Source organism: Chelmon rostratus, chromosome 17, assembly GCF_017976325.1.
Source record: "Chelmon rostratus isolate fCheRos1 chromosome 17, fCheRos1.pri, whole genome shotgun sequence".
NCBI classification, from domain to species: Eukaryota; Metazoa; Chordata; class Actinopteri; order Chaetodontiformes; family Chaetodontidae; genus Chelmon; species Chelmon rostratus.
Window position 1 is genome coordinate 8642225 of NC_055674.1, and position 13915 is coordinate 8656139.

General features: G+C 42.2%; 1 protein-coding gene across 1 annotated transcript; it reads right to left on the minus strand.

The window, feature by feature from the left end:
• Positions 1 to 28: 28 nt before the first annotated feature.
• Positions 29 to 13253, minus strand: LOC121621408 (GEM interacting protein). The gene is made up of 21 exons (XM_041957872.1): positions 13202 to 13253; positions 11532 to 11622; positions 10888 to 10975; positions 10617 to 10680; positions 8290 to 8415; positions 6888 to 6952; positions 6607 to 6714; positions 6417 to 6497; positions 6017 to 6178; positions 5748 to 5885; positions 5282 to 5472; positions 5009 to 5100; positions 4857 to 4919; positions 4634 to 4723; positions 4391 to 4533; positions 4097 to 4273; positions 3870 to 4007; positions 3562 to 3755; positions 3119 to 3443; positions 2292 to 2394; positions 29 to 1400 (listed from the first exon to the last, which is right to left on the minus strand). The coding sequence occupies exons 1-21, from the start codon at positions 13242 to 13244 to the stop codon at positions 769 to 771; spliced, it is 3114 nt and encodes a 1037-aa protein (XP_041813806.1). The 5' UTR covers positions 13245 to 13253; the 3' UTR covers positions 29 to 768.
• Between the last annotated feature and the right edge of the window lie 662 nt (positions 13254 to 13915).

Consider the following 13915-nt stretch of genomic DNA (forward strand, 5'->3'; position numbering starts at 1 on the left):
ATTAGAAATAAGTGGTTTATTACCCTTCTACTATTGTGTCTGTTACGTCTCCAAACACTAGGAGAAGACCGCCCCCTTGTGCCAACATAGGAAAGGTGCATGAAACAAAAAAAGATAACTTCACACCACCATAGAAGGCATATATTTGTTTATGTACTAGTAAAAAAAAAAAAATACACCTGGAGCCTATGATACATATATGTATATAAATACAACACTTGATAGCGTTTGTATTTTGCAGATTTTCATAATTTTTTGTTCAGGACAAAACCTGAAAGACCTTGATATTTATGTTCTGGTTTGCATCTCTTAACCTGCAATCTCAAACCACCTGTAACCTGTTGTTACATTATGCACCAGAAAAATTCAAAAAGTGATAAATACGTAAACCACTCTTGTCTGGTCAGAGTATGAGACAGCTGGATGGCCAGTAGATCAAAATCTTGAAGAGGATTAGTGGTAATAAAGCAGTGGCATCCAAGTAAGTATCACACCTGAACTTTTCAACTGAGTTTCCTCAAAGAGTGACTCAATTGTGAGTTTGGGACATTTAACTCTTTGATAATTGAGTCTTCATCTGGGAATGTTAAGTTACATTTTGTGTTACAGGTGATACCTTGGTGTAAAATGTGGGAGAATTTTATTCATGAAAACTGCATGAAACTTGAATTGTAGTAGCAGTCTTTACACAAGATAAAAGTGATATTAATGATTTTACATCCTGCAGTGTGTGTGAATGTATTCCAGTAAACTGGAAACTGTATTTTCTCAGACAAAGAGCTGCTCGTCCTTCCCTGAGTGACTGCGTTTCAGCTTCAGCCCAGAAAGGATCTTCTGGGCTGGGGAGGACAGGTTGTGCTCAACAGGGTGTGTCTTTGGTGACTGAAACAGAGCCTGACTATGTCCAGTACTCTGTCTACTATTAGGCAGATGTATGTTCTGTTCAGCTTGACACCTAGTTGCCACTTCCTGAGAAGACTCCTGTGCCGTCCTGTGTGATGTTGCAGCTGATGTAAATGTTGAGTCTAATCCCAGCATGTACTGCACAACCTCACGGGGGCTCAGTGGGACGTCCACTTTAGTCCCTGTGGCATCGGTGGCCTGGTGGGGCTGGCGGGTGTTCTCACTGTGGACATCTAAGCTTTGGGAAAGTCTCTGTTTCCCTGGCTCTGGAGAGGAGCTGCGGCTGCTGTCTGCACTCCCTGGACTGGCCCTCGCTGAGGCTGCAGGCTGTCTGGCTGCACGACCTGGGTTGGAGACTCGGGTTCCTGGGTTATGATGCCGGTAATACTTCACAGGCTGTCTGGTGAAGCGATAGTGTGGTTGGTTTCCCAAATTGGAGTCTGGTTCCCCCACCGGCTCACCCTGAGGATGGCTTGATGCCCCTCTCAAAGCCAGGACTGAGGCAGAAGAAGGAAAACAAGCATGTGTTCCATAGAATTAGTACAGACACATTATTGATTATAATAAACTTGGCTTTCCCTAGTTATTTTTTCAAAAGTAAACTTTGCAATAGTCAGTAGCACCCTGACTGAAAACTTTAGGTTGAACATTAATACACAGTTCTTCCTGAGGGAACTATGTCCTACGTGGATTTGAAAGTGATTAACAGAAGTTTGAAAGTAATTCTGCATTTGAGGTTGATATATTCATGTGTGTAGCAGTGAGCCGAAGCCTTGAAGCTGCTTGCTGGTGTAGCCACAGAGCAAAGCAAGAGAAGAAGAAATGAAACCTCAGACCTGAAGGACGGCAAAGAACAAAATGTCTTTACTGTGCAAGGTGGTTTTTAAAAAAATGTGCAAAAAAGCTCAAAAGTGACACAAGATCCCTGACAAAACTACCAAAATGGTGGTTAAAATCACACATCAGTTGCTAACAACAGCTAAGCAATCTAACTACAGGTTAATATGACTATATGGAATCAAATAAATACACAAATGGGAGGAATAACTTAACTATTTAGTAATTTTTAGTTGCTTAACTACAACATACCCTTGATGCCTCGTCTCTGGTACTTTGGAAGATTCTGAGTAACTATAAGCTAATAAACCACCTGTCTGTGAGAAATAAACAACTTAGGAGCTGTAAGTGTAATACCTATAAGGCCTCCAGCAGGATTAATTAAAACATGTACTCAAGTGACAGGGTACAAGCAGACACAATAATCATTACACCAACAACTGAAAACTCAAACATCTATAAATGTCATAAAACATCAACACTATGAACTAATTCTATCATTAACTTGTTAATCTAAACTAGTAACTGGTCTATCACTACGTCCCGCCTACCTGCTCTCTCACTGGCTTCAGTGCTGAGCTGGTCCACTGCCTCATTGGATGAAGACTTGTCAGATATATAACCCTCGCTTGACTCTCTCTTGATTGCTCGACTCTGTTGGAATGACACAAGTTGAGTGGTGGGTCTCTACGAGTATTTACAGGCCACGTCTAAACTTGAAGCACTGCAACACTACAGTATGTGACAGTGATTCTTGTGGGATAAGGCCGTGAATTACTGCTAGATGATGCTGACTCTTTATATTTGGTACAAACTAAAACCTTGTCCAGGACATTTTAAACTGGGAGAATAAGTAGCTCCCAGTATCAGCTCCCTTTTACCCCCACTTAAGGACAAGTAATTTTACATTTGTGCCTCTTAGTCATGGTACAGCCACGGTAAATGTCTACAGTGGGCCTTTTTTTGTTTATAAGCAATAGCAGTAGAGCAGCATTGAGCAGTCAAATGTTATGGTACATGGTAAAGCCTGAGAGAAAGCCAGGCAGGTCAGAATCCAGAGAGCAGTAGAAATGCAGCAGCTGTTCAGCGTGTTAATCCTAATAGAGTAAAGGTGAGATTAAGGTGCCAGGCGCTAAGGCTCTTAAAACAACAGGTACATTAATCAGGAAAAGTAGCTCAGGTTCAAACTCATGCTGTCCTATGTGTATGCCAAGCAACAGCTACTGATCCTACTGCTACAGCTCCTATAACTATTGATCCAATGCTACTATTAAAAAAAAAAACATATGTGAGTCCTGTGAAAATCCTGCACACTTAAATACAGCAGCAACCACTAAGTCTGTGTTTTAGCTGAACGTTTCCTTAGTGCAGCTCTTACTTCTAGTGAATGTTGACGCTCTCGTGAGGAGGTTTTATGTTCCAAGCCAGTGTAAACTTCCTCATCCAGGGGACAGGAAGCTCTGGGAGGGGTGTCTGGAAGAGGTGCAGTGGGGGCTGGTGGAGGGGGCGTACTGGGTCTTCGCTGAAGGCCAAAAACCTTGTCATGGTGTGTAATGAGGAACTCAACAAGCACAGCCTGGTAAGTGATCTCCAGCAGGGCAATCATTGACATGTCTGTAGACACAAGGGGGCGCAGTAGTGTTGGCCCAAACACAATACCCAAATTGCTAGGGGACATCTTGTTCTCGCAGTTCTCTGAAACTCTGTGAAGACAGACATCAGACAAATGTGAGGAAATATTCTAGAAAATTTAAGAAAAATCTACTGGGGGGTTTGGATAAAATGTAACTAGAGAGATTTTTATCCCAGCTACATGCTCACCTTTGCAGGTGAGATATCAGGTGTTGCAGGGTGCTGTAGCAATATGGAGGGAGTTTCTGTAGTAGCCTTTGTAGGTTGTTAACTGTATCCATTATCTCATTAGTGTCTAACTCCCTTTCGCTCTGGCTCTGAATGGTCTTTCCAACCGCGATGAAACAATTGTACAGGTCAAAGGTTAGTAAGGGCTCCGGGAGCTTGGAGAGAGTGAGAAATAGAGAGGTTACTTGGCTATGACAGATCTTTAGTTTGACACTCTTATAATCAGTCCAATTCAGTCGGGGAAGCTCATTTGGCGACAACTCCTGTACCTCCTTGAAGAAGTGTTTAAGGAGCGAGGTGATGTCATGTGGTGAGAGGTCAGAGAGGTCCACCTGCTCCTTTTGTGTCTCAAAGGCCTGGCAGAGCCTCTGGATGCGAGGCTTGGACCCACTCACACGATACACCCCCTCAGAGATATAAAAAAGAAAACAGCTATCAGACCACGTAACTTTGTCTTTTTTCTTTCATTTCTGGTCACGGTGACGGTAAATAATACCTGGACCGAGAGAGCGCGACTCTCAATCTCAGACGTGCACTGCAGCACCACAAAGGGCACCTCATCTGGTGAGTCACGTGGCAGCAGAGAGAGGTCCACTCCGAACACAGTCCCCTTCCTGTGCTCACACTCCAGCTGACACACCTCCATGCACTTCCTGTGCAAAGCCAGCCCACACTAAAGGTGGAACAGAAACAGGACAGAGGACGTGTACAATCTTACTCAGCACCGTTTGTGATCTGCTGTTGTTCTCACAATGCCTTGCTACTGTTCCTCTCCTATTTGGCCTCATACCTCCTCACATTCGACCCCACTGACGACAATGTAGTTATCACACTGCTTGCATTTGACCATCTTGCTCTTCATCTTCCTGAGCTGGTGTGTCAGTGCAGCTCCCGAAGGTGTCCGCACCTTGCCTGGTTGAATGTCAATGTACTCTGTGGGGTGAGGGAGCGAACAGAATCATGCAGTTTAAGTTTTTGTTATGAACTCGCAGAAATATTCTGTTTTTGGAGGCATAAAAAGGGAGAAACAAACCTGATTCTGACGCCACATCCCGGTCATCCAGGTCATCTGATGACACTGTCAATGTGGACGAGGTTTTAGGCACCCTCCTGTTAGGGTGAGCTTCAGTTATGCATTCCAGTAGAGAAGAAGCATGGCAGAGGGGAAATCAAACATGTTTACCTTTGCAAGGATTTCATATGATTATTTATAAGAGAAAGTAAAGTTACAGACACAAAAGCAGGTTTGTGCTTACCAGGGCTGGTCAGAGATTCCAAACTGCCTCCAATACTCTCATTATCACTGTAGCCCGTTTTCCCTAAAGTGCACCAGAACACATAAGAACTAAAGTTAAGTGGATAAATTGTCTGTTAATATAATCATGGTGTAATCATGGGGAGTCCTTACTGCCATCGCTGGGTCGTCTGTAAGCGTTGTCATCTGTCATGAGTGAAGAGTCCTGCAGAGAGCCGATGGTGTTGCTTGTTTTCCTTTTGTGCCTTTCAAATAAAAAGGATTGTGACAATCATGTTAATGAATAAAGAGTGAGCACACATACACATCCAAGGTGTTTTCCTTTTCATTTTTTGGTATAAGTACTTTTTTGTTTACACTTTTTTTTTTTTTCACCACCACAGCCGAAGTAACAGTAGAGCCAGACGATCAATCAGTTTACCATACCCTTTGCCCTGAGGAACATACTCCTGGAAGGTGAAGACCTGGAGAGGTTGTTCAGGTTGACGTTTGCTGAGAATGTAGAGCATGTAGGCCTCACCAGCCTCCAGGGACCTGCATGTCACCTCCAGGTTGTGATAGCCAAGGGGAATAGGCTCTGTCTGCTGCCGCTGGTAGAAAAACATGTTGACTGTGGCCTGATGCAGAGAAGAGACATGATGGGGGAGATAAAGCAGTGGTTTTATTGTGCCAATAGTTATAAGTCATAAGTGTAATATACATACATATACACATATACAAAATACTGCGTTGAGATTCACTTGGTGACTGAAATGCATAAAATTACTACATGTCCTACATTTATACCACAGCCAAGTATCCATGTATGTCCACAGACTGCTGCGCTGAACAATTTATCTAGAAGCATGCTGACAGGAAGACAAATGTTTAGTTTCCTCAGTTTCATACCAACCTCCTTGAGCACAGTGTCTCCCTGACAGATGAGCTTGCGAATGTGGGAAATAATTCTCTCTTTGGCCTTCACTAACTCCTCCTGGTGGAGCTTGGCATCACGCACACAATCTCTGTACAGAAGCTCTGCCTCCACCACCTGGATGAGACAAAAAGAGGATCCGAGAGCTGCTAAACTCACAAATCTGTATCATTTTTCTAAAATTGTATTGTTAAAAATCATACAGTATTTATTTTGTACTAAATGTAGTGCAGGAAGGGGACATTCACCTTAGTCTTGGCTTCGTCCTTAGACTTCCGTCTTTTATCCAGCGTTTTGATTCCAGCTGTGTCATCCACAGCTTTAGCAGAGACAGCTTTAGCCTTTTCTAGCTCATCACAGCGCTGGAGGTATTGCTGACGAGCCTTTTTAAGAGCTGCCACTGACTCGTTCTGAAAACAAGCAAGGGAGACACACAGAAGGAAGAAAAAACAGAGTTTGTTTTTACTGTGTGAGCCATTATCCATCTAAAATGTTTTAAGCAGGTAACAACAAGGTCATAACAAAGGGAAATATTTGGCCTCTATGTTTGTTCAGGCATCCCATCGGTTGGAATATCTGAAATTTGAAAAAGTTAGCTTTGACAGCGCAATAAACTGAGCTCAACGTGTCAAAAACAAGAGTCCTTACCATCCTCCTTTGTTCTCTTGCCCACTGCTCCTTAAACTCTCTGCGCCACTTATCAATCTCATTCTTCTTGGCAGCCAAGGCCTTTGGGTCAGAGATACTGGATTAAACACAAATTCAAAGCTACGCTAAAAGACAGAGAAGAATTACTAAAACTTAGACTTTTCTTATGTGTGCGTGCGGGCTTCCATACTTGGTAACAGCGGTTGTGTAGCAGTTCATAAGTCTTTCTGCTAGTCAGACTGTTCTTGATGTCCTGCTCTAGTGCCTTTGTGTAGAGGTACTGCAGGGGCATCATTTCCTACAAAGGCGAGAACAACTTCAGAAAGATTGATAATCGAAAATATTGGTAGCAGAGGTACAATGTTCCAAACACAGCTCTATTGTGGGAACCAGTTGCAATCACACGTTACAACACATTGTGATAATCACTAAACATTTCCTTTAGTACGAATCCAATAAACAAAGCTGTACCTGCTGTGCCATGTTGGCTTTTGCCCCTTCAGCTGTCTTCATCACATTCTTTGCAAATTCTTGTTCTGTGAAAAAAAAAAAAACAATTATTAAGTTTTTCTTCAGCTTACTCAAAAGACACTGTACATCAATACAAGAAATGGACTGTGGACTGAAACTGGAAACACTTATTGATTATCACTATTGGTGTGTAGCCTTGATATGCTGCTTTGAGCTCCATTTTGGACCAGGTCAGTGATATCACCCAGCTTCGATGTGAATTCAGATAACATTGACCTCAAACCTCTTGGTGCTGTGTCCATTTTGATGTCATCAGTGGAATTTATTTGCTTAATAACAGCTTCAGTCTGAATTTTGCATCAGTCGTTGATAGTAGCAAGAGTCACAACAGAAAAGGACCTCAGACCTATTATATGGAGTAATATGTAGATCATTTGACTGCTTTTTAGCATTATAGGTCATACACTGACACTAGCATGTCTCTGACAGAAGCTGGCGATCCACTGCTCTTTTTATGAACACTATACTGGTGCATTAGGGATCTCAAAATGTTGCTTTACCATGTGTAATCCTCAGTAGTTTGGGGATGAGCTCCACCCAGCATTACTCATCACTTGCTATTACCTAACACGCTTCGTGCACAGCTGAGCTGGTGGATTCTCCCATTACTCTATATTTTGTTTGCTGCCAATAGACTGGCATGTTTGGCATCCCAGTCTGGACACTGGACACTTGTGCAGGCTGATACAAGGGTAATCGCTGTCTATATACTCCAAAGACACCCCGTCTCCTGTATTACCCTGCTCTGCTAATCTGCCCTCTAATCCTTTCTCCCTGTGTAAGCAGTGTGTAGCTCACTGGGGTGATGGCACCAACCTTATAGAGAATGAAATTACAAACCTCTAACATAGCTAAAGAGTTCATTCCATATTGGTGGATGATTGCTATGCTCTCTTGAGGTCTGCTGACTACTGAAGTATAGATAACATTTCAGATTTTTTAGAAATATGCGTTTCTTGTGGCCATGTTTCTGGTCCTACATACAATCCCAATCAAAAAATCTTGAATCAATAAACCATAGCTCCAGCTCTGTAAGAAATAATTTGATAAAAGATGCACCTACTTACACAAAATGATTAATAGCCCACACTTTAAACAAATAAATGCTGGCAAGAAGATTAAATGAATTGTGAATAAGAGGATTTTTTTGCATGGATTTTCTGTTACTGTACAGACATTATATTTGCATATTGTAAACACCCATTCTATATCTGCTTTTGTGCGCAGTTTATATTCAAAAACATTAGCATGGAACGCACAGAAAGAGGCCCCACAGATATGCTATAACAACAATATACATGCTACTCTATTGTTTGCTTTTCTCTGCTGCATGTGCACCTACCCAAGTTGATTCTTTTCTCCATCCAGGCCAGGAGGTCTTTGGCGTAGCGGCACCACATCTTGGTGTACTGCAGTGCTGTCTCCACCCCATCCTCAGAGCGACATAGGGCCAGATCTGCTTCCTGGGCTGAGAGGGAGTACATCAGCATCACTGTGGGCTCCAGACACTTGGAGCTGTACCCTGGGATCACACAGTATCCAGTGGGCTACAACCCCATGCTTGTCTCTCCTGGAGGACTCAAACAGCCTCCAGCCTCAAAGAAACAGTGATCTACTCTAGAGTGACAACCCCCCTCAGTTCCTAGGCTTTATCATACGAGACAAAGATTATCAAAAATTCAATGTCACTTTAAAAAAGGTATACACAAACCCAAAACTGGAAAGAACGACTGCATATGATAAGTCATAGCGCTCCGCAGAGTAAAGGTTCCTGTGGTTTCCAGTATGTCTCAGCACATTGTCCGTGTCTCTTGCATGTAAGCACAATGGATGGATGGAGGAGGGTTTCTATGGACTAAATACAAACAGCTTTAGTTCAATAACTTCCCTCTTCTTCTCCCTGACTGGCCCCTCCCTCTCACACCTGTTCACTTCCAGTCTGCTACAAAGAGACAGGCAGCGCCATGAAAGCACCACTCAGTGCCAGTGTGCAGTATCAGACGCCACCATGTCACAGCTCTACTGTGATAAGGCAGGCCGGCTATTGATGTAGCAACCTCTCTGGTTCCTCCTCTGTGACTCACACCAACACAGGGTGGATCATGTGGTCTCTGAAACGCTCCCCACACCGCTTTCTCTTTTCCTCTTTCTCTGTGTGCTCCACTTCCAGCCAAACATTTGCAAATAAACGTCAAAATCTATTCGAACACATCTTAATTTCCTCCTGCAGCGAAAGGTTAGAGCACAGATGCCCCTCAAGAACTTCCACTTCTTCTAACGGCTCACTGCGCAGTTCCAAGTATTCAGCTATTTTAATTGAGCAAGCACGCACTGCCAGAAAGAGTGCAACAACTTCTCTCTCAAGTTCCTCACTCAGACATGCAGATTTTATTCTGCTGCTCCTTTTTCTTTTGCACAGACGCCAAATCCAGTTAGAGTGTTAGAAAAATCAAAGCAGGGTGAGCTTTTCCTCTCTGTCTTCAAGCAAAATCCACAAGAAAGAACAGGCAATTCCAGAAGAATGATGGATTTGTGGCCAGATTGTGTGCCAAGGTTGACCTCTCTCAGCCTTTCCACTGTGTTTTGTTTACGGGACAGCTCTGAGCACTTTCAGGAATCAGCCTCCAAGCAGAGTCTTTGCTGCTCAGTGGCAATGGCCTCCTTCACTTGAATTGCGGATTATCCTAGTCAGGTCCAGATTGCGGAGTGACGGGCTTTGAGTGAGGTTTACCTCCTGGTGTGTGACCGAGCGGGGGGGGGGGGTTTAAGGGGCTGATCTGTGTCCAATCCCAACCATGTAATGAAATGAAATGTGTCCATACACAAAGTCTTTGAAGAGTGATTTCATGAATTAAGTGGGATACAGCTTCAGTAAACTCAGATAGGTTTGGTCCTGAAGCCAAAAGAAGACCTTAAAAAGACATTTACAGTCAGAGATGAAAAGAGTTTCTTTGCCATACAATCAGTCAACTACTGCCGTGTATTTTCTACATTTCTACTGTGTTCTGTAATCACTGTACGTCTCTGTAATTCTTTATCTCTGTCTGTGTACTGTGCCCTGTAGTTTGGGTCAAACTGAGGTTGGAGTACTTAGCAGCGACTCCCTGGTTGAACAGCGAGTAAGTCTAGTCTTCTTATTTGACTGTGTATATTCCCGTGTCAATACATTCTTTGTGTGTTCAGTGCAGCGGAAGATTTCTGTCACCCTCGTAAATACGGGCGTGACAGTCTCAATAACAATAACACCAACACTTCCTTTTTCTGTAGACCCCTCTGTGTTCTGATTGTGTCCGAGGTAAAAACTGAGAGCAGCTGTCTCCTGGTTTAATCCTCTCCCTTTATCCTAATCTTGTTACAAAAGGGCAATTACAACTCACGGCTAATTATAAGAAAACAAGTAAAGATTGAAGAAGATGCTCTTTTAAGTGTCTGACAGTAGCTAGTGCACATCATTACTAATGATTTGCTGAGATGTCAGGTGTCAGTCATAGGGTGGTCTATGTTATGGTAATTAAACCAGTGACCTCAACCACTACAGAAAGGCTCTGATTTAGAGACTGCTGGTGACGTACAGTATAGCGGAGCCTTTTATTGATTCCCTGTGAGCAGGGCTTCACAATTTATATCAAACTGACATACTCCCTCACCTCCCTCTCACATAAATCATACCTGATTGGTTTCCATCCACTTCAATGGCCTCAGCCCGTCTCTGTGGGCTAAAGGTATCTTCGTACTGTTGGAAAAAAACAGACTCTCACTGTAAAAATGCTTTGTTAATCCCCTAACAACAATAATCAACAATATTCTGTAAGTGGTTACCTACAGGAAAAACGAACAAATAAACCCATAAGCGCAGTTTCTGGTGTCAGTGAGATCTGTAATTTAGCAACACAGTCCAAGTTTCAACACAAACAACATAAGTATTTAATTGACTCCTTACAGACACATCTTGTTGCTCTGTTATTTCTGCAGAAAGTGATTCTGAGATGGGCGGTGAGTCAGTGTCTGCCAGCAGATCCTCCCCTGCACTGAACACACAAAGAATGTATTGACACAGGAATACACACAGTCAAATAGCAATACCTTGTTGAGAACATACTACAACATATATACAAACATGCCTTTGACCTACAGCTGTGTATCAATATGCACACTTTCCAGACATATGTAGGCAACACATTAAATGCACATACTCTATCCCTGGGCTGATCAGTATTACTAAAAAAATTTCACACGCCAGTATGAAAGTCCAGTATGTGCCAGTTTACTTGACTGCACCTCTAATTCACAGAATTCAATCACTATGTTTGTTTGGTGTCAATGCCACTTCAAAGAAATGCTGCGTGTTTGGTTTGCTTTAAGAATATATACTGTGAGATCATGCACAGCTGACAAATACATCGGAACAGTTTCATCCTGTATGGTTTCCTACAATCAACAAAGCTTACAGCATCTTTGAATGACACCTCACTAACCACTGTGTGTTTTTTCCGTCCCTCTATGCAGGTTAAACTGAGCAAGCAGAGTGATGCAGGAAGCAATAGAAACACATGGCAACACAGGTTGTGAATCTATAATACTTACGATGAGATTAAAGATAAATCAAGATTATCGAAGTCCCTGAAGATCTCGCTGTATCGCTTGGTTTCAGATTTACAATGCACCTTCTTCACATCTGGAATGAGAAATGGAAAAGCAGAGATACATAAAAGAACAACATGGTCTCACTACTTATGCAACACATAACCCCACTGTTGATTCGAGATTCTGACATGTGAGCCTCGCCATCTAACGCAGACCACACAGACATGCCGACACTGTCTCAACACTACTCTCGTTCTATAAACAGATTTGTGTAAACTTTAAGACCAAACCAGAGTCTTTAAACGCTGCTGTTAAGAAACAAAAGGTACATTAACGTTGCTTTATAAGATCCTCAAATGATTCTTTTTTATAATGCCACAAGACAGAAACATGTAGGTTGGAATGGTGAACAAGCCATGCAGCTCTGACCTGCTTTCTAGTGGACACCTGACTTGCGGTTATTGAAGCTTAGAGTATTTTAGTTCTGCAGCTGCTCAACAAAAAGGCATCAGCTAAATGCCTAATGTACAACAAGACAATACACTTCATGAGAAAACACTCAAAAGACAACTTATAAAGGAAGAAAAAGTAACTTATTTCCACTCATGAGGTCATATCTAACAGCATTTCCTTTCCATTTCTGAGAAAAACAGCTTGACTGAATGTGACAAGGAGGAACAACGTGGTGCTTTCTGTTAACTAAACCTGATTCTTTCGTTCTCCCGCTATTTAACTGATGCTTCACCACAGGCCATACCAAAGGGTTTAAAAACTGATGATTTACAACAGATGCAACAAATGAGAAAAGGCAAATCTCTCTCTCTGAGACGTCTCCATTTTGGTCGACCACATCCTGCTTGCAATATGTGTCACGTCCCATAATGAACATAGAGTCCTTGTTTTTCACACCAACAGTGTTTCAGTAAAAGAGTGAGAATTGACAAGAAAGTACGATGTTTAAACAAAGCTAAAAAGCACTCAAAGTTTCCCAGCCAATTTCCACTCAATCAAAGACAAACCCTCAACTGTTTTCGTCTGCTGTACACTATACTGGCAATAATTTTAATTACTCCAAACAATTTTAAACTGATGCATTTAAGTCAAGATGAAAAGATTCCTGCAATTTCTGTTTAGGTGTGAAGTTTTACCTGTGATCACACCAATCTTAATGATATTTAAAGGTACTATTCTATTCTTGGCTTCTTGTAAAGAATAAAAACAGGCCCGTCTTACTGAATAAAAACAGAAGTTACACAAAACAAGACAGAACAAGAATGTCAAAATGGAGAGAGCTCAGGAAGTTCACCAATATTTCTTTGACTAGGTGGATACGACGCATCACAAACCCCTGACAGACACTTTAACAAAGAATATCTGGACACATTGTACATGCAGTACATGCATGTGCCCAAATGCAATACGTCACAACGACGCTGCAGCGTTGTCTGCAAACTCCCCATCAGTACACAGCAAGAGAATATTCATTCATTTAAAAACAATCCTAACAAGTGAAGAAAAGTTGATGGCAGAAAACAGAAAAATGGCAGAAAGACCCAATGGCAGAAAGACCCAAAAAAGATTTATACACATATAAGCATGATGGCTAATGTATGTGAAGTGAAACGTGACACTTCCTCAACATTACCTCACACCACAATCTTTGTGCTCACCTGTGTCTTTAGGGGAATCCTTGTTTGGCACTTCTTCTTCCATTTCTACACTATCACCACCGAAGACCCTACTAACACCACTCACTCGTCATCTGCCCTAAAGGTCACACTACAATACTCTGTAAAGAGATGAGTGTCAGATAGTTGAGTGGGCAGGAAATCTGCACTGCAGTGTAGACACACACTCACACACACTTGTGCTAAATCATTAGCATGCAGCTCTGAGCTTGCTGCCGTTTGTGCTCTAAAAAGGATCTTTCTCTGGTAGAGGGGAGGTTGGCCAATGTTTTCGCCACCATGTGAAGAGGAAGTGTATCTAGCTGTCACTGTAGGCCCCACCTACGCTATCACGCCACACATTGTGAGAAGGTGCCACTTTATTTAGATGGTTTTGTCTCAGTAAAAACCCCAGTCATTTTTTTATGGGTGATGCCGACGTTCGGATATCATGCACTTTGATGACAGATTGCACATACACTACGTGACATTCGTAACAGATATTTTATCTTGATATTGGCAGGTATTTGTTTAAGAGGACAGCTGATGCTTCATATATACTGCATCAGAATGCATAATTTGATAAAATCAAGTTCTTTACAGAACAAATAAGCTCATATTAACTGGGTTGTTCTGTATGTCGTGCATACATACTTTATCCCTAGTTAAGGGTGACTTCAAAAGGAGCTATTCAGGTGTGAATTCAAGCTACCCTAA

What these genes read in the sequence shown, in the direction of transcription:
- LOC121621408 (XM_041957872.1), bottom strand. Translation starts at nt 13,244, where the DNA reads ATGGAAGAAGAAGTGCCAAACAAGGATTCCCCTAAAGACACAG. An exon ending in TATGTTCCTCAGGGCAAAGG is followed by an intron (nt 5,101 to 5,281) that starts GTATGGTAAACT and finishes TTTATTTGAAAG; the next exon opens with GCACAAAAGGAAAACAAGCA. An exon ending in GGATGTGGCGTCAGAATCAG is followed by an intron (nt 4,534 to 4,633) that starts GTTTGTTTCTCC and finishes CTCACCCCACAG; the next exon opens with AGTACATTGACATTCAACCA.